This window comes from Pyrus communis, chromosome 17 (assembly GCF_963583255.1).
Source record: "Pyrus communis chromosome 17, drPyrComm1.1, whole genome shotgun sequence".
Taxonomy (NCBI): Eukaryota; Viridiplantae; Streptophyta; class Magnoliopsida; order Rosales; family Rosaceae; genus Pyrus; species Pyrus communis.
Genome location: NC_084819.1, coordinates 15862826 through 15884028, shown reverse-complemented (window position 1 = coordinate 15884028; position 21203 = coordinate 15862826). Strand labels below are relative to the sequence as shown.

The 21203-nt window shown below is 38.4% G+C and overlaps 2 protein-coding genes across 2 annotated transcripts; both read right to left on the bottom strand.

Annotated features, from left to right (window-relative positions):
* Positions 1-257: 257 nt before the first annotated feature.
* Positions 258-2861, bottom strand: LOC137723620 (protein SCO1 homolog 1, mitochondrial-like). The gene is made up of 7 exons (XM_068462818.1): positions 2600-2861; positions 2217-2411; positions 2032-2122; positions 1124-1336; positions 878-967; positions 647-779; positions 258-559 (listed from the first exon to the last, which is right to left on the bottom strand). The coding sequence occupies exons 1-7, from the start codon at positions 2732-2734 to the stop codon at positions 451-453; spliced, it is 966 nt and encodes a 321-aa protein (XP_068318919.1). The 5' UTR covers positions 2735-2861; the 3' UTR covers positions 258-450.
* A 634-nt stretch (positions 2862-3495) lies between these two features.
* LOC137723671 (uncharacterized) lies at positions 3496-14630 on the bottom strand. Its single transcript, XM_068462870.1, has 5 exons — positions 14522-14630; positions 14218-14316; positions 4117-4178; positions 3955-4016; positions 3496-3855 (listed from the first exon to the last, which is right to left on the bottom strand). The coding sequence occupies exons 2-5, from the start codon at positions 14295-14297 to the stop codon at positions 3838-3840; spliced, it is 222 nt and encodes a 73-aa protein (XP_068318971.1). The 5' UTR covers positions 14298-14316; positions 14522-14630; the 3' UTR covers positions 3496-3837.
* Positions 14631-21203: the final 6573 nt, after the last annotated feature.

The following is a 21203-nucleotide window of genomic DNA, read 5'->3' as shown; positions in this document are numbered from 1 at the left end:
TGAACTAGCAATAATGTGGTTTCAATTCGTCTTTGGCGAGAATCAAACCTAAGACCAGTCACTTAAAAATAAAGAAATACCACTAAACCGTAATACTAAGTGACAGTAACAACAACCATTAGTAACTGACCAATACTAGCTATACAAGTGAACAAATCAAATAATGCCACTGGCAAAATCCTACCACAGCAGCCAGAGCAATGCAAACATAACACAAGTAAAATCTGAAATTCGGATAACTTCAATGAAAATTGTCACTCCATGAAATGTCTTGGATTGAAAAATGAAAGTCAGTTTTTCAAATATAATCGCCCCGTTACATTCTCTCAATTTAGATAACGGCAACTATCAAAAAAAGGAAAACAAGGAACGAGCTTTCGCCTCATAAGGTAACTTTGAAAAGTAACCATACAAATGTTATTCACTTGCAATGAAAGGAAAACTAATTCACTACTTTTTGTGCTGCTTTATCTCTTTTGTTATACCTTCAGCAAGTGAATCGACATCATTGTTCTTCCCGAAAAATTTCACGAATTCCATCTCGGGGCTCATCAAGTACCTGCACAAAATAATCATTGATTTCAATATCGGAAGGACACAAACAACTAATTTTTCAACTTCCACTCGAGAAAATGTTGATACATACATGACTATGGAATGATCCACAAGATAATCTGAATCTTCTTCTGTTGTCTTCATATAGTACACACGATATGCACGAGCAACACTCCGTATCTCATCCGGTTTACCAGTTAAGCCAATCAGCTTTGGATGAAACTCTGAGACAGTTGAGAAAACATCAGGTAAGAACTTACATTATGTTATGTATGGTCATTCTTACTAGCTCTATGGTGCACACTAAAATCTTGAGATGTACCTTTCACATATTCACGGACTTGCTCAACGGTATCTCTTTCAGGATCAACGGATATGAACAGGGGTACTATCTCAATCCCTGCATCTTTCTCTGAACTCATGCAACAGACCATAAAAAATTTCAGGCATCACATGCTTGAGAATACAGAGAATAAAAGCTAGAGATCAAGCCTATTGAGATTTTATGATTTGCACTATCTGCGAGAAGAAAAAAAAGGGTAGACCCTTGTAAAAACGCAAGACTTACGTAATTTATCAACTGCAGCAGCTAGCTTTACTAACTCATCTGGGCAGATATCAGGGCAGTGAGTGAAACCAAAGTACATCAATGTCCATTTCCCCAAAAAATCCTTTTCAGTTACTCGCTTCCCATCATGGTTGATAAGATTGAATGGACCCCCAATGGCAGCTTTTCCCACAGATGGTCCCTGCTTTACTTCCTTTGACGCTTTAAATATTTCTGCAGAAAAACAAATGTCAATTAATAGAACAAAAGTCATTTTAAAAGAAGTAAAGAAGAGAAAAAACAAGCATTGAGCTTTGATACCTTATGAGAAAAAGAGAGAAGCAATGAGTTGATACAACATTAATTACATTTTACTCTACACTGAATTTAACCGGACATAAATATTTGAAATGAACAAGAATGCAAAGTGAAGTACTCAGTCAAAAAGACGTATTTAATAGGTGACATGGGTGTGCTTAGTCATGTATTGTGTGCCTAATATAGCCGTATGAGTATTTATCCCTGACTTAAATCAACATTAAGCACCTTAATCTACAAGTTAACTGACCAAGCTGGCGGGAATGTATTATACTTATTGAAGGCTGGAAGTGCATAAACATATTTAAAGCTTTTAACATACACAACCATCGTCTTCTGAGTCCAAGCTGAAAGCATTCTGAGAGAGAACAGAACAAAATGCTACTTTAACCTCATATCAGCATTGGCAGTAGATTGATAACACAACTACAAAGATTCTTTTGGAAAGGAAAATCCATTTGGCATAGCATAAAAACTTGATGACAGGTATTCGTTATGCATCAAAAACAACACGGGCAACATTAAAGTTCACCGTTGACAAAGTTGCAGACTCGTGAATACAAACCCAACATGCAAAACTCACATACATCCAACTCACCATAGTAGTCTACCTTCAATATGTTGTCTCTTTTCCTTGTCGTAATAGAGTATAATTCCGGCTCCAGTCGCCACCAGCAGCAGAAAACTCAACCACGAAACAGGCTGCAAAACCACGACAAAATCAAACGAAATGTCAATCACATCTTCACATTCAAATAACTAAGAAAAATCGTTCTATGGCCATTGTAAAGATTACCCCTCCGCGAATAGATTTCCCAGCATTACTACTTTCACTTGATTCCCCAGATTTGCTCCCTTCACCAGATTCACCAGATTTACCAGAATTACCAGAATTTTCATTTTCCGTGGTTTTGGGTTCTGGGTTTCTTTGATTTTCCGTCGTAGTATTGGGTGTCGTCGAAAAAAGACATCTTTGATAAATCGTCAACGACTGCGGTCCAATCGAACACCAAAAAAAAAAAAAAAATCAAAAACAAAATACAGAAAATGAAATAAGCTCGAGCTGTTTGGATGCAGAGAAACAAAAGGGAAATAAATAACGCGAAATCTTGAATCTTTACTTGCTTTTTCTCTAGAGTCAAACGGAGTATTAGCAGAAGAGAGTTGAAGTAGACGAACCTGTCCGAGGAGTGGAAGATGCCGATTTTGGAGACAGTCGGCGAGCGGTGGCCGTGGAATCCGCAATCCGGATCGGATCACTGAGCGGTTGACGTGGCGGAGATGGTTTACGGTTCTGCAAATGATGGACGCCATGGATCGTGGAGGAGAGGAGAGAATGCTAAACCCTTTTCGGTTTTCTGGGGAAGAAAGCTAAAACCCCTTCCAGATGTCGTTTATTCTCTTTTATCGGATTTGTAATTTGCCAAAAAATTTTTTATGGGCTTTACGTCTTTGATAGACAATTGAGTACCGGTTTGGAAATGCTTGCTTAGAATCGCTTTTGTTAGAAGTCCTTATCACAAACATGCTCAAATAATTGTGCATTTTGAATTAAAAAAAACTTGGATGGAGAAGCACCTAGAAGAAAAGTGTTAATGGGATCGAAAAGTAGTTTCAAAGTTTTTGTCAAACATTTGCCTGTTTAGAAACGCTTCTTTGAAAAGCACTTTTGCAAGCGTTTCCTATAAAAGCTCATCTATTAGCACGTCAATGTCAAAGTGCTTCTTGAAAAGGCACGTAATGTATTTCTTGAAGATGCAGTTAGCAGGCGCATTTTTCCAAATACTATTACAAGTGCTTTTAGTAATATTGTCAAAAGTTCTTTGAATGAGATATCGTCAAAAGTGCTTTTAGAGATATAAAAGTGCTTTTAATTATATTATAAACACGGCCGAACAAGGGTTGGCTAAAAGCATTGAAGCAATTACTAACACTTGATTGAGGTCGCATTTCTTCAAGATTAGAAGTTGTGCTCCATGAACCCAAATATTCTAAGAGCTTCTCTAATAAGAGATGCAAAAACCAATCCATTAGACAAGATGGAAAATGCTTATCTTTGCCAGAACAAATGTAAATAAAAAATAAATTTACACCTACCTAAAATTCAAAAATATTATGTGAGTCGTACATGCAGTTTTACATCTTAATTTTTCACGTCATGTCTTGCAAAACATCACCGATTAAGAATTGGAACGACATTATTTTTTTGTCAAGTGTGTAAGTTATGTAACTAACATGCTAATTACATTTGAAAGCAAATCTTAAACACTCAAAATTTATTTCCCCTCTTAAAGGAAGGAAATAGGATTCCATGTAACGATATACACATGTTTGTAACACGAGGCCTACGACCGCTCAAGCATCGCCCATCATTGACCGAGTATCACCGGACTTTGAAAGACTCATCGACCAAAGTATCACCGGTCTTTGAATGACTGCAGCCAGGAAGAACAAAAGCAGATGCCATCAGACGCAAAATATGTTATGTTTTCAAAGATTCTGAATGAACAAAATTTCAAAGAAAGGAAACTCACATCCTCCATGTTCTTTGAAAAATCCTTCATCTGCTCAGCAAGTTGTTCCTTCTTCTTTGCAGCTGTACAAGCAAAAACCATTTTATAACACCATCAGCATGATATATACTCAAAGGCGCAGTACAGCAAACAAAACAGCGTTAAGCACAAAGTAACCATTACCGATATTTTGAATATCTTCAATCCTCTTTGATGTCTTCACAGCAAACCTTTGGAATGCACGGCTGAAAAACCAGAAAAACTTTTATGTAAGGTATAAACAATGGTCATAGGGAAAAACTAGTCTGCGACTAGTCTAAACAGCATGCAGAAAATTTGTGTTATCTAAGGACATGGAAATTAGCAATGATCCCAATGATAGATAGTCGTCGCTCAGTAATGTAAATGCGAAGAAGCTCGTGTAAAAAAGTTAAGTCATGAATTAAGGACCAAATAACCACCACAGAGGACAACACCATCAAGATCACCCAAGTATATTATATAGCAAGAAGTGGAGAAAACTAAAAATCGAGAAAGAGATGAAAAAACAACGAAGCCTAAGACTTGACTTTCCTCATCCAAAGAATGCAGAACATAATTTCCAAGAAGATAGAAAAAGGTATCAGCTCTTTGGTTTTTTTTTTTTTTTTTTTAATTTTGCAGTCCTTTCTGACATCATTACAAGCCTACGCAGAGTCATCACTGGCACTGAAAGATAAAGAAATTTTTTCTCTAAAGGTGCAAATTATTCAGGAAGCAAATCATCCTAAAGGCCCCAAAAAGCAGCTGTATTTAACAACTAAAGAAATCGTTAAGAAAAATCTTCCGGGGTCCAATCAATTCAAACCATTATGCATCGCCAGTAGCGTAAATAGTTATCTCCACATCAATGTCCAGAATGCATCAAACCATAAAGTAAAACACCACGAAAAGAACATTAAAAGAATAGAATCCTTTCCTACAGTAACACCCAGAAATATGTTAAAATATTCTCAACCCTCCAAAGCGGCAGTGATTCAAATGTTACCGTAGATATCCAGATTTCGGTGAAATAAATGTTCATCAACGCATTAAAGTTTCGACGTGTTAGGACATACATGGCATGCGCCATGTGTCGCACAAATTGTACACATGGCGTGTGACTCAACAAAATCGGACGAATCACCTCATATTGAGAAGCGGTGCGGCGCACCTTGCATGAAGGGTATCAAAAGAAATACCCTTGGAGACAGCAAAATCTGAAGTCAAGGTGGAGATTGTTAGACAGATGGTTTCCAATAATGCCATTATTGATTAAACAAGTTTTTTCTCATTATGGGCAATGACGAGGTAAGCACACTTTTATTAAGTGGGAAAATTAGGCTATAAGTTAGGCCACAAAGATGGTGCTTGGTTGGGGAAGAAAAAAATTGTGATGGTGATTCATTCGCAAAGCCTATAAATAGACTTCTCCATCAAAATATCAGGCATCCCAAAATTATATATTCGAAGCAAAGCAACAAGAAAGAAGCAACGCATTTTGGCTTCTCTAGTTTCCTTGAGGCAATTGTTTGTTCAAGATCAAATCATCGTGACCCTTGGATTAACTACCCCTACATCACAAGAACCACCAAGCACCTCTACATGTGCCGGTTCCTCCATTCCCAAGAGCCAAAACCTTGTGGCCCTCGTTTATCCAAGATCAAGTCATCACGACCCTTGGATCAACAACACTATACATGTACACCTTCCGGAGATCGAATCAGATGATCAAGTTGTAAAGAGATTGTAACCTACAAATTCATTAACACAAAATTTACTTTGTACACGTGTTCTTGTTTCATTTGTTGCAAGATTCTCGTGTTTACAAATTTGGCATGCCCAATGGGACAATCTCTACCTCTCATCTCTCTCCGTTCAAGAAATCCAAGCACACTTCAAAGTCAATGGCATCAAAAAAGCTACATCGTACCTCAGAGACAGGGGGCAAGCAACTGTTGATGACTTGAAAGAACTCAATTTGGGCACAAGCGAAGAACCAAAGCCTATCTTTGTTAGTGCACTATTAAATCCGGACGAAGTAGAGGAATACCACAAACTGTTGCTGGAGTACAAAGACATATTCGCATGAACATACAAAACGATGCCAGGTCTGGACCCCGTCATCAGTGTACACCACCTCGCAGTCAACCCGGGGGTATGACTAGTGAAATAGGCTCAGAGGCGTTTCCGATTGGAGCTCATCCCCCAAATTGAAGCTAAGATTGATAAATTGATCGAGGCATGTTTCATTCAAGAAGTACAATACCCTAGGTGGATCTCAAACATTGTCATTGTTCTTAAGAAATCGAGACTGCGTGGAGTTCTGTGACTTGAACGATGCTTGCCCGAAATACGATTTTCCTCTCACAATCATCAAAATCATGGTGGACGCAACCACAGGCCACAAAGCCATATCTTTCATAGACGGTTATTCTGGTTACAACCAAATAAGAATGACACGAGTTAACAGCGTTTCTCACCCCAAAGGGTATCCACTGCTACAAAGTGATGCCCTTTGACCTAAAAAATACTGGAGCGACGTATCAACATGCCATGCAGAAAATTTTTGATGACATGCTTCACAAGAATGTTGAGTGATACATCGACGATATGGTGGTCAAAACCAAAAGGAGATCGGATCACTTGATGGATTTGTGAACAGTGTTCAACAGACTATGAAAATACAACCTTAAGAAGAACCCATTGAAGTGCATTTGGTGTTATGTCAGGTAAGTTCCTCGGCTTCATCGTCAAACATAACGACATCGAGGTTGATCAATCCAAAATCAAGGCCATCCAAAGTATGCTAGAGCCAAGGAACCTACATGAGTTAAAAAGCTTGCAAGGACGGCTTGCCTTCATCAAACGTTTTATCTCCAACCTGGCAGGACGTTGTCAACCGTTCAGTCAACTGATGAAGAAGGATGTTCCGTTCGTGTAGGACGAAGCCTGCCACAATGCCTTTGAAAGCATAAAAAGGTATTTATCAAGTCCACCTGTCTTGGGGGTGCTCGTGCCCGGAAAGCCGCTTATATTATACATCGCCGCTCAGGAAAGTTCAATTGGAGCACTATTAGCACAAGAGAATGAATCTCATAAAGAATGAGCGTTTTACTATCTTAATCGGACTCTCACTAGTGCCGAGTTGAACTACTCCCAGATAGAAAAAAATGTCCTTGCCCTTGTGTTTGCCATCCAGAAGCTCAAACATTACATGCACACATACACTATACACTTAATACGAGCCGACCCAGTTAAATATATCATGTCAAAGCCAGTCTACATCCTGGCAAAGGCCGTCAAAGGATAAGCTCTAGCAGACTTCTTGGCAAACCACCCGATCCCAGCCAATTGGGACATTTCAGATGACCTACCAGATGAAGAAGTGTTCTATGTCGATCTCTTTCCAGCATGGATGATGTTCTTTGATGGGTCAGCACGAGCGAATGGAGCAGGGATAGGCGTGGTGTTTGTATCACCACAGAGACAAGTTTTACCTTACTTTTTTTGCCTAAGTGAGCTATGTTCTAACAATGTCACAGAATACCAAGCCTTGATCATTGGACTCCAAATGGTAGTAGAGATGAAGATCCTGATGCTAGAGGTGTATGGGGATTCTAAACTAGTGATTAATCAACTCTTAACTGAATATGAAGTAAGAAGTGATGATCTTGTCCCATACTACCGGATGGCTACACAAGTGCTTCAAGGGTTCGATGCAGTCACACTAGAGCACGTTTCAATGAAGGAGAACCAAATGGCAGATGCTCTCACCAACTTGGCTTAAAGCATAATGCTGAGAGAAGGAGAAACTGTAAACATTCCGGTTTGCCAACAATGGGTGATCCCGTTCATCATCGAGTTACCATTGGAAGATGCAAATATCATCTCCGTGTTTCCTGTTAATATAGAAGAGTGGAGGCAACCATTGACTGACTACTTGGATCATGGAAAGCTACCGGACGATCCCAGGCACAGCACGGAAGTTAGACGACGAGCACCTCGCTTCCTTTACTACAAGGAGACACTTTATCAGCATTTTTTTTAGCGAGTGCTTCTCAGATGCTTGGAAGAAGAAGAGGCCAGCTAGGCGATAGAGGAAGCTCACTCAAGAATATGTGGAGCTTATTAGTTCGAACCTAAGCTGCATTTCCAACTGAAGAAAATGAGCTAATATTGGCCGACCATGGTGAAGGATTGCCTTAACTATGCAAAGAGGTGCAAAGTTTGCCAATTCCATGCCAACTTCATACATCAGTTACCAGAATCGTTACACCCGATTATTACCTCATGGCCTTTCGATGCATGGGGTTTGGATGTCGTTGGACCAATTTTGCCAAGTCGTCTGCAGAGGAAGCCTACATCTCGGTGGTGACGAACTATTTTTCCAACTGTGTGGAGGCTATCCTATTAAAGGAAGTAAAGAAGGAGACCGTGGTTCATTTCATAAAGGCTTATATCATTCACCGATATAGTGTGCCTCGTTACATAATTACGAACAATGGGAAGCAGTTCTCCAATTGCCTAATGGACGAGCTTTGCAAGAAGTCAAATTCAAACAGCACAAATCTTCGATGTATCACGCCCCAGCCAATGGTCTCACGGAAGCATTCAACAAGACTATATGCAACTTCTTGAAGAAGGTCGTTGGCCGGACCAAGAGAGACTGGCACGAGAAAGTAAGCGAAGCATTTTGGGCATACTGGACGATGCATCGAACGCCTACTCAAGCTACGCCGTATTTGCTCGTGTATGGTGTGGAGGCTATTTAGCCGTTGTAAAGCCAAATTCCCTCACTAAGGATGGCTATACAAGAAGGCTTGATTGATAAAAAGAATGCAAAGTTAATTCTTCAAGAGTTGGAAGCGTTGGATGAGAGAAGGCTCAAAGCTCAACAACACTTGGAGTGTTATCAAGCACAACTCTCCAAGGCCTTCAACAAGAAAGTTCGCCCTCGCTCTTTTCAAATGGGAGATCACGTCCTTGCATTGCGTAGGCCTATCATCACGACACACAAAATGAGAAGCAAATTCACCTCGAAGTGGGATGAACCTTACGTAGTACAAGAGGTCTACACAAACGGTGCTTACAAGATCGATGATGAAGATGGCTTGAGGATTGGCCCCATAAACGGCAAGTTCTTGAAGCGATACTATGCCTGGGAAAAAGACATGCTCCTCGCCCGCAAGAGCATAAACTGCGTACGACACCACACAAAAAAAAAATATATATATATATAAAACAAACATATTTGAACTCCGTGATGACTTGATCCCTTCCCAATCGAGGGTACGTAGACAGCTCGAACATTCAACTTCATGTTCAGTCACATAAAAAAAAAAGGGTTTGTTAAAGGTTTGACTAATGAAAGTCAATTTTATTACAAAGGCAATAAAAAAAGAAAATACATTGAAGACGCTACTTAAAAAACTATGTCATTGAAGCCATATCGCTGAATCATGAGCTCCAATGTCTTCAATGCATTGGTGTTTCCCATGAACAAGCAAGCGGCAAGAGCAATGTGAAGCAGAGAGTCTCAGAGGCGATGCAACCACAAGTGCAAATGATACATCATCTTGGAGGGAAAACTTCAGCTAAAGAAACTACCACTTCTGGTTGGGGGACAAATAAGGCAAGTGAAAATGAGTAAAATGGTAGCCAGCAGTTGCATCAAAAGCTTGTCATCACAATTACATCACAACTTGTCGTCACATTGGCTCGTCCTTATAGGCAACAGTGTGTCCTCATCTTCGCAGGCAAAGGCAATGCGTGCAATCCGGTGACTCCCTTGTGACATCAACATGCGTCGCAAAAACTTACAGGAAACCGCCACTAACTGTAGTAACTTGCAAGAAGCCTCTATTAATTGCAGAAAGCCTCCACTAATTGCAAATTCGTAGAAAGCCACCACTAACTGTGAGCACGGGTGAAAACACCTTTGTCAAAACAGCAAGGAAATTCCCTTGACAGCAGATTAAAAAAAAAAAAAAAAAAAAAAAAAAGTGATGGTGTCGTGGGTGGATATATATACATTGAATGAAATAAAACTTATCCTATTGATATCTCCAAGAAATTACAGATGTGCATACACATAAGCTAAAACAAACAAACAGGAGGAAACCTTCACAAAGGTTGCTCACGTGACGCCTTAATACTTGGCGGAACTCCAGAAAAAAAAGCACCAGAGGTTGATTATTTGGAGTCTCAATACTTGGTAAAACTCCAGATGACGAAAACAATAGATACATTTGGAATAAAGCCACAAACCTCTGATAATCACTTTGAACTCGACTTTTGGATTCTTGCAGTTGGTCAAGCTTTGTTTTCATGCTTGTTGAGTAATTGTTTGCAAGCATGTGCAACTCTCTATTTTCATGCTTGAGCTCTCTGATCTCTTGTCAAAGATTTCACACCTTAGCCATCAACGATTCAACTTAGCGAGTTCTAGCAAGTAGGCGTTGACCCATATTAGATACAATGTCCACATACTAAACACTAAAAGCTAGAAAGCCTTGAATAGCCAATTCATCAGACCGTTTTGAAAGTATCATGTTATCCTTAAGAATAAGAAGATTCTTAACTACCACTGTAGCGATTATGTTATTCTTCATCACAGAGTCTTTATTTTGTAAAATGACCATTAGCAGATAAGAATGATGGATGTCATATGTTGTCTTGAGGAGACATGTCTATATCTTCCACAACATTCAAGTCAAAACGACAATCAGATAGGCAAACCATTTTTAGAAATGATGAAGGAAAATGAGGTCAGATAAATCTCAAAAGTGCAAAGAAGAAAAATTTCTACAGATAGCAACTTTTTGAGCATGTTTTTTGAACACAATTGATGCCTTTAGGAAAAAAAAAAAGAAAAAAAAAGCAATAGAGCCACTTGTTCGAAAATCAAAGAGGCACCACTCTCTGAATTTCAAAAGTCAGATTTTCCTGAATAAAGTTCGTTGTCTTTTTTTAGACGCAATCTCAGCTTTTCGAATATCATGAGCAACTTTATCAAAGATCTCTGACAAAGTTGAAACGCATGAATTTTGCAATTCCAACTACGTCACTATTACCGACAAAAGTAAAAGAACAACACCACTACTTCATCCAAGATCAAGTCATCACGTAAAAAGATTATTAAAGAGTCACATGATCAGTTGTAAAGAGATTGTAACCCTACAAATTCATTAACACAAAATTTACTTTGTACACGTGTTCTTATTTCATTTGTCACTGGATTCTCGTGTTTACAAATTTAAAAAGGATGCATGAAGGGCATCGAAAGAAATACCCTTGGAGATGACATAATTTGAAGCCAAGGTGGAGATTGTTAGATAAATGGTTTCCAATAATGCCATTATTTATTAAACAATTTTTTTCTAATTATGGGCAATGACGAGACAAGTATACTTCAATTTTAATATTGTATTAAGTGGGAAAATTAAACCATAAGTTAGGCCACAAAAATGGTGCTCGACTGGGAAGAAAAATTGTGGTGGTGATTCATTCTCAAAGCCTATAAAGTGGTGCCTTTCCGATTTTTGAACAAGTAACGTTGTTGCCTCTTCTTTATAGAGGTATTGATTGTGTTCAAAAAGCACGCCCAAAAGGTTGCTGCTTGTAGAAATTTCCCATTTTTGTACTTCTGACATTTATCTGACCTGCCATGGAGGACATATGTCAACACATATAGGAATTTTCCAATAGCAAGTAGTGGTGTTGTTCTTTTACTCTAGTCGATAATAGTGATGTAATTGGAACTGTAAAATTTATGCGTTTCAACTTTGTCAGAGATCTTTGACAAAGTTGCACATGATATCCGAAAAGCTAAAATTTCGTTTGAAAAATGACAACGAACTTTATTTAGGAAAATCTGACTTTTGAAATTCAAAGAGTGGTGCATCTTCGATTTTTAAACAAGTGGCCTTGTTGCCTCTTCTTTTATAGAGGCATTGATTGTATTCAAAAAGCACGCTAACAAGTTGCTGCCTGTAGAAATTTTTCCCTTTTACACTTCTGAGATTTATCCGACATCATTTTCCTTCTTCATTTTTGAAAATGGTTTGCCCATTTGATCGTCGTTTTGACTTGAATGTTGTGGAAGATGCAGACATGTCTCCTCAAGAGGCACCCATCCTTCTTATCCGCTAATGGTCCTCTTACAGTTGGGGACACTGTGATGAATAACATAACAGCTACAGTGGTAACTAGGACTCTTCTCTCCCAAGGATAACATAATACTTTCAAAACGGTCAAACGAATTGATTATTCAAGATTCTCTGGCTTTCAATGTTCAATGTGCAAGCTATGTATCCAATATGGATCAATGCCTACTTGCTCGAACTCGCCAAGTTGAATCATTGATAGTTGAGGTGTGAAATCTTAGACAGGAGATCAGAGGGTTTAAGCATGAAAATAGAGAGTTGCACATACTTGCACGCAATTACTCAATGAGCATGAAAAGAAAGCTTGACCAACTGCAAGAATCCAAAAGTCGGATTTAAAGTGATTATTAGAGATTTGTGGCTTTATCCTAAAAGCACCTATTGCCTTCGCCATTTGAAGTTTTACCAAGTATTAAGGCTTCAAATAATCAACCTTTGGTATTTCTTCTTTATGAAGTTCCGCCAAGTACTGAGACATCACATGAGCAACCTTTATGAAGACTCCCTCATGTTTGTTTGTTTTAACTCGTGTATGCACATATCTATAATTTCTTAAAGATATCAATAAATAAGTTTTATTTCATTCAATGTATACATATCTACCCACGACACCATCATTTTTTTTGTTTTTTTTTTTTTGTTTGTATCTGTTGTCAGCACATTAGTGAATTTCCTTCTTAGTTTGACGAAAGTTCTTTCACCTATGCTTACAACTGGTGGTGGCTTTCTGCGAATTTGCAATTAGTGACGGCTTTCTGCAAGTTTCTGCATTTAGTTGTGGCTTCCTATAAGTTTCTGCAGTTAGTGGCGGTTTCCTGCAAGTTTCTGTAACAAATGAATCAAGAATACGTGTATAAAGTAAATTTTGTGTTAATGAATTTATAGGGTTATAATCTCTTTACAACTTGATCTTTTGATTCGTTCTCCGAAAGGTGCAGATGTATAGTTTTGTTGATCCAAGGGTCGCAATGACTTGATCTTTGATGAACGAGGGCCGCAAGGCTTTGGCTCTTGGCAATGGAGGAACCGGCACGTGTAGGGGTGCTTGGTGGTTCTTGTGAAGTAGAGGTTGTTAATCCAATGATCACAAGGACCTGATCTTGAACAAACGATTACCTTAAGGAAACTAGAGAAGCCAAAAATGGTTGGCTTCGAACATATAATTTTAGGATGCCTGATACTTTGATGGAGAAGTTTATTTATAGGCTTTGAGAATAAATCATCACCACAATTTTTCATTCCATTCGAGCATTATTTTTGTGGCCTAATTTTCCCACTTAATACAATATTAAAATTGAAGTGTGGTTACCTTGTCATTGCCATAATGAGAAAAACTTGCTTAATCAATAATGACATTATTGGAAGCCATCTGTTTAACAATCTCCACCTTAGCTTTAGATTTTGCCATGCACTCATTTTCATAGGTAGGGGTGCACCACACCGCTTCTCAATATGAGGTGATTCGTCCGATTTTATTGAGTCACACATTATGTGTACAATTTGTGCGACACGTAGCGCATGCCATGTATACCCTAGCACGTCGAAACTTTAATATATTGGTCAACATTTATTTCATCGAAATTTTGATGTTTACCGTTACACTGCAGATTTTCAAAAGCTTTGAACTTATTTTGCTTTTGGGAGCATCCAATCAGGAATCTAATCGTCCCGACGGCTTATTGAGAAGCTTAATTCACTAGCTCAATAGTCATCAGCACGCGAACACTCAAACAACATCAAAACCTTATCCTATCAGATGGGCTAAATGTCCGACTAGCTCAATATTCATCAGCGTGAACAATCAAACAAAAACAAAAAATTCCCACCACACAAAACACACTCCCTATCACAGAAAATTGAAATACAGCAATAAAGATCATTCTCTTGTGGCGAACGTTTCCTCAAAGCATGCAAAGCCGAAGCGCCATAAAATGTTGGCGCCCCAGATGAGAGCAAAATCAGAGCTTTGGCTTAATTTTGCTTCAAGGGAACGAGCCAGTCGGGAACGGAGAGTTCCGTGTGGCCAGAGAATGAAGCTTTCAACAAATCAAACCCAATCAAATAGGATCAATGATTCAAAAGTATCGAGACAAAGTACCTGTTGGCGAGGCTATCGACCAGAAGCTCATTGACGAGGTACGACACGACTCTGTTCATGAAATTCCCACCGCCCGCCATGGCTGCTTGCTTACGTCACCTGACCAAAAAGAGAGAAAATTCGCACTCGATTCATAGAGAAGAGGGGCGAGAGATTCGACTAAACCCGATAGCATAAGCCTCAGGTTTGATTTGTACGTAAAATTGAGAAACTTGAACGAATTTTGATTGGGATTGGGATTTGGATTTAAACCCTAATGTTATTGGGGATTGAGAGAACCCTAATTTTTTTGGGGGAATTTTACCTGAACAGTGTTGGCGATCAGACGTTCGCGTCGCTTCTCAAATCCCCCCGAGAGATGAATGGGGAGGTGGCTTTGAGCCGCAGTCAAATGGAGTTTGCAACAATCTTCTATTCTTTGGGCCCTAGGCCCACGGCCTAAATTCATACTAACCTTTTTGGGAAATAATCAGTATTAATTTGTAAAGATTGAAAACGAAAAATTGAGCAATTCATTACTTGCATTTTAAATAATTTATTAAACAACTTTAATTTAACTCCCTTCAATTCATTTCTTTCTCACTCGGTTAAGAATTAGTAAACCATGTCATAGTTGTATTAACCAAGCAATTTTTTCGAGTTGAAATACGGTTGTACTTCAATTTACTTTTAAGATTAATTTTGTGACAAAACGAGTGTTTTATGTGCGGGCAAAAAACTTACATGAAATATATAATAGAGTATTACAATGATGATAATACAAGTCAATCACACATTATTATGTGCTAATAAAACCCATCTCGTACACACAATGCCTAACATGGTAGTCATGTGACTTCATTTGATAAAATTTTAGAAATTGTACTTGTATGTAAGTTATTTGGACTTGTCAACTAATACATGAAAGATTGTGTGCAGAACAAATAACAAACAGGCAAGAAAGTACACCAAAGAAGATACGAACTTTTCTTCATGAACATCAGTGCTTTCCACACCCAAATATGCAGCCGCTCTCTCTCTCTCTCTCTCTCTCTCTCTCTCTCTCTCAAGCCATATGAATTGTATATTCCACACTTCTCCAGTAGCGTGTTGAAGAAGCCACAAAATACTAGGCCTGAAAACAGCCCACAAACTTTTGTTGGTATGCCAAGTTAGCGGTCAAGGTACCCTTTCTGTCGAATAAATGATCATTTGGCTGTGGTTGTGCTTTTGAAATAGCAAAAAGCGGTTGAAGAAGCCACAAAATACTAGGCCTGAAAACAGCCCACAAACTTTTGTTGGTATGCCAAGTTAACAGTCAAGGTACCCTTTCTGTCGAATAAAGGATCCTTTGGCTGTGGGTGTGCTTTTGTAATAGCAAAAAGCGATTCCTAATAAGTAAAAGCGCATTAGTTCAAAAAATGATCGTTTGGCAAACATTTTAAAAGTGCTTTTAGCTAGAAATAGAAGCACTAAAAAGCACATAAGAGGTAAACAAGGGAAGCACTTTGCTCCCTTTAATGATTTTTTTTCAATTCCAAAATTATCCCTATTTTTTAATTTGCAAAGTCTAAAATGCCATTCCACTTTATAAAATCATCAAAACTACCATCACCAATTTTTTCTAGGGTTGCACATTGAAACCCCAAAAGGTTTTTTTTATTTTCAGATTATTTTGGAGGCTAGAGCAGTCCACTTGGTCTCCATCTTCCCAAATCTCTCTACATCTTTATAACCTGAAATTTTTGTGAAGGTATGTATGTTATTTCTTATCATAAATTTGTATGTAGTGTGAGAATTTTATTGATTATATATTATTTTTGTCAAAATCGTCATGAATTGACTTGAAAGCAATAAAATATGGTCTCACAATTGAAACAAAAGGAGAAAACATACCAAACCTTCGGCCTCCTGTTGATGGAGAATAAGTGTCCCATGAATATATGGATCTTTAAAAGATCACCCTGTTTAAGAGAAAAGAAAGCCCTCTTATTATTATCTGTAGCATTATATGGATCTTTAAAATAGTAACGCAATACACAAAGTCATTCAAACAAGAAGGTTTCATATCCTTTGAGTCGAACATATCCTTTGAGTCGAACATACATATAGATTATTATTAGCCCACATGTCATAACTAATTATTAGTCGAACATGCATATAGATTATTACATGAGGATAGAGATAAAGAGATTGTTGATGAAAAAATTGCTAATCTTCTTATATCTAGTTAATACTTATTTCACATTTAATTGTCATGCAACTATAATGTGTTCTTTTTATTTTATTTTATTTTAAGAAACAAACATATGTTCTTAATAAGTATGTATACAGCCCGTACCTTCGGAGCACTTCATCATGTGTCAGCACGCGAGGAGGCGATGGTATTAGGATGGTCGATGGTACGAATTTGGACGGTTGGATTGTTTAGTTTACCTCTGTTTAATGTTGTGAAACATGACTTGCAGGGCAATTTACCATGGTAAATCAGCCAAAAATTAACCTGCTCCTGTTACTATTGAAGTATCTACTATAATTGATGGTAGGGTTTGTCTAGTTGTGCTTGTTTAGTTGGTGATGAATAACAACTCATTGTCATCTTACTTTCAGCTAGGGCTAGCTGTTTGTTTGTTTACTTTAGGCTTATTTAAGAGCAATATTCCCTCATCATGTAAAGCTAGGTATTAGTTTAAGTTAGAGATAGTGGAGGTCAGGTCTTCACACATGCTTGCTGAGCTGCCATCCCAGCTGCCATCCCAGTCCGCACCATTCCTCCACATGCTTGCTGAGCTGCCATCCCAGCTGCCATCCCAGTCCGCATCATTCCTCCACTTTCTTTCTTGTATTCCTATCCTATTTATGGTTGATCTTGTAAACTATTTTAGACATGAAATATACATAAAATTGTCCACATGGTATCAGAGCAGTGATTCCTCTTGGACCTGCTTCTGTGTTCTTCCGAAAAAAAAAACCCACCAAATCCAAACCAGTTGAGCCATTATGGCCATACCAGCAGAAAAAACTTCAAAAAACGAAACCATGGATACCAATCCAATTCAACGTTTAAGCTCAGTGCTTCTAAACGAATTCAACTACCTGCCCTGGTCACGAGCTATTTCTCTCGCTCTTGGAGGACGTGGAAAGCTCCCTTTCATTCAAAAGGATGACATCATCCCCGAAACAACTGCACCAGATTATGCAGCACGGGTATCCCAAGATCAACTTATCATGTCTTGGCTGTTAAACTCTATGGAACCAAAGATGGCTGAGATTTTCAGCTACTCAGTATCATCTCACCAACTTTGGAATTCCGTACGAGACATGTATGAAGATCTAAACAACGCTGCGCGAGTCTTTCAGCTGAAGAAAGATCTTACGGAATTACAACAGGGAAATCTCTCTTTTGTTCAACATCTTGGCAACTTAAAGGCAAAATGGAATGAATTGGATCTCTACAGACCTCATACCACGGACACAACCATTCTTTTAAAGCGTGCTGAAGAAGACAAAGTGTTCCAGTTGCTTGCCAGCATTGGACCAGATTATGAAGATCTTAGAAGCCATCTCTTAATGACACCTGAACTTCCCACTTTACAGATGGTCTGCAACGTTATTCAACGTGAAGAAGTAAGAAAGAAGGTTATGAACGCAGACATGGTCATTGGAGAATCAAATTTTAGGCCATCAGAAGCAAGAGCCTTCACCTTCTCCAAACCATACAAGGGAAAACGACCAGACTTAAAGTGTTCTCACTGTGTGAAGATAGGTCGTACAGGTATTGAACACATAAAAGAGAAGTGCTGGATTCTTTATCCAGAACTTAAACCTAAGTTCAATGACGATGGAAGAGCACCAAGAAACCAAATGAAGCCTGCCTACACTCCTAGAGGAAATCTTGTTTGCGACAATGTCTCCAATAATGTGATAAACTCTTCCTCTAGTCCCATTGCTCTCATAAATGAATTCGCTAACTTCTTGCAACAGAAACAAGGAGCAACAAATCATGAAACTCCTTCAGCCATGCTCGGCAAGTTTGCTGGCTTTCTCAAACAATCAAACTCAGTGTCACAAAATGACATGCCAGGTATTATTGCAACTATCTCCACTGCTTTGGATCTTAGTAATAGTTGTGATTTTTGGATAGTTGACTCAGGAGCTACATATCACATGACTAACGATGCATCTTTACTAAATGATTTTCAAAAATTTTCCACTCCTTCTTTTGTCTCCGTAGCTAATGGCACCAAAGTTCATATAGTAGGCAGAGGGAAACTCAAAATTTTTTCGAGTAAAAAAGAATCCCTTGTCATGCATGTCCTTTCTTGAAGGAAAATTTGTGAAAAACAAGTTCATTTGAGCAACATCAACAACATGCAATTAACAATTAAAAGGCGGAATCATGTTTATATGCACTCAAAAACAAAACTTAACCCATGAACTTCAAAGCCTAGTAGATAGGTGAACCAAGACTCAACTCAAAAACAAAGTGAGTTGAGAAATCAATACCTTTGTAGATTCCTCTTTGCATAAGCAAAGGCTAATCACCCAAAGAGAGGGCCTTCATTCCTTGCATCTTAGATCCATGGATTTGGATGAATGAAAAGGTTTCTCCAAGTTCCCAAAATTGAGAACCTCTAAGTCTCCACACCAAGGTAAGATTGGAGAAGAAAAATGAGTGACCTTGAGGAAGTAAGATTGCTAGATGTTTTTCCTCAAGGTGGCCGGCCATTTCTTGAGAGAAAGGAGAGTTTGTTCTCATCTTTACTCCTTAGAAAACCCTAAGGATGAAATGGCTATAAAGATGTCTTTATACCACCTCACAATGGAGTGGCAAACTTGCAATTAAGCCAAGTTCACTACCCTCCTCTAAATGGCCGAATTTAAGGGGATTTATTGGGCTATTTGGGCCTTTGTGAATCATTATTTATTAAGTTGTCATACAACTTAAGTCAATGGACTTGACGTTCGAAGCCCATTGGGCCTTAAGGTCCAAAACTATCCCGAGGTCTTTAACGAACTTATTCGTTTGATTAATTAACATATTAATTAATCCTTGCCATAAATAATTAAACCATTTAATTATTCTTACTCATCTCCGTTGAATCTTCAATCTTTACCTTACACGGTGTACGATCCATTAGGTTCCTTTTAGCGAGGTAGTGGGCGATTCAAACTCTTTCAAATCGATTGTGAATTGAAACTTACTTTCAATTCTCCCGTTAGTGATAATACACTTTTAGGGCTTCCACAAACCATGGTTGACGCCTAGCAGCATGTCATGGTTACCCAAGCTAATCAGAAGAGGTGGAGAACCTATTCAGTTTTAGGATTACAAATGCAATACGGTCTTTCTCTAATACAATACTCTTGACCACATTGTTTGGTTTGATAGTTTATTCATGTCTACTATCCAATGTGAGTCTTGTGCTTATATGATTACCTTGAATGTGATTTGGAACGCATTCCAACATCTCATTCATACTCTGGCCAGAGATTCTAAATCATATCATAGAGTATTCTCCCTCAAACAGTTTGAAGGTTAGAGATCCCTTGTTGCGCATTCACTTGCCTCCATGGCTAAGTGGCTTAACCCCAACGATGCCGTGGACACCCTCCTGATGGAGTGACTTTGACATAATCAAAGATTAAGGACCTAACCACAAGACAACTGTGATGCCTCAGGTCAAAAGACTAATTTGCATTATCCCAACCATGAGTTCTCATGTGACATGAATATGAGAACTCTTCGTTGATCGTGTTCAGTGAACTCATTCTCTATTGAGCACCTACATGCTTGTCTTGATGTCACACACACCAATGACTCGAGACTAGTCACTCTCCCTGAGAGAAGACATAGCACGTACTGATCTTAACGGACTGTCAATGCCCAATTGACAATCCTATGATCAGGAACGTTTAGGATGTGTCAACGAAAGAATGGTCTCATGAATCTAACTTCTTTAGATCGCATTCTTCCAATCACATATTCCTTGGACTTATCGTTTAAGCATATAACATTTATATGAGACGGCTCAAACAATAATCTTTGCCCTTAATATTAAACTAGATTAGTTTAACATGTGAAATGTCCATAAAGTATCATCATATGATTGGTTTTAGGGCACATTTCCAACACTTCTTTTCCTTTCAAACTATTGTCAGTAGGAAAAATAACACATTTGCTAAATTGTCTTGCAATTTTTTCAACTCACTATGTGATTTTCCAGGACCAAGTTTCGAAGGAAACGATTGGTAAAGGGTTCTTCCTCAATGGACTGTACTATGTCAAATTCTCTTCAAGTTTCCAAAAAGGTTTCTACGTAAACTCAAGCACTATAAACAAGGAGAAGCTGTGGCACATAAGATTAGCTCACCCTTCTTCACATGTTATGTCTTTCCTTTTTCCTAGTTTCTGTAAAGTGATTCCAGATTGTGAAGTTTGTCAAAAATCTAAGTTCACCAGGTTACCCTTTCCCCACTCTCTCTCTAGAGCTACCAAAGCATTTGAAATAGTCCATTCTGACATTTGGGGACCTGCCACATTAGAGTCCTTTGATGGTTACAGATTTTACATATCGTTCATTGATGATTTCTCTAGAACTACCTTTGTGTATTTACTTAAATTCAAGCATGAAGCTTTCCAGTGTTTCAAAAATTTTCATAAATTAATTCAAAATCATTTTAACTCTAAAATTGGCATCTTAAGGTCTGATAATGGGTCTGAGTACACGTCCAAAATCATGACAACTTACTTAAGTGAGCATGGAATTTTGCAACAAACAAGTTGTGTAGGAACGCCACAACAAAATGGCATTTCAGAAAGAAAGAACCGAGATTTGCTTGAAAAAGCACGATCACTAATGTTGCAAGCAAAAGTTCCAAAGAAGTTCTGGTCTCAAGCTATACAAACTGCTGCATACATCATCAATCGCCTTCCTAGTAGAATCTTGAAGTTCAAATCTCCTTACCAAATTCTCAAGGGGAGAGAAATTGACATAAGTCATCTC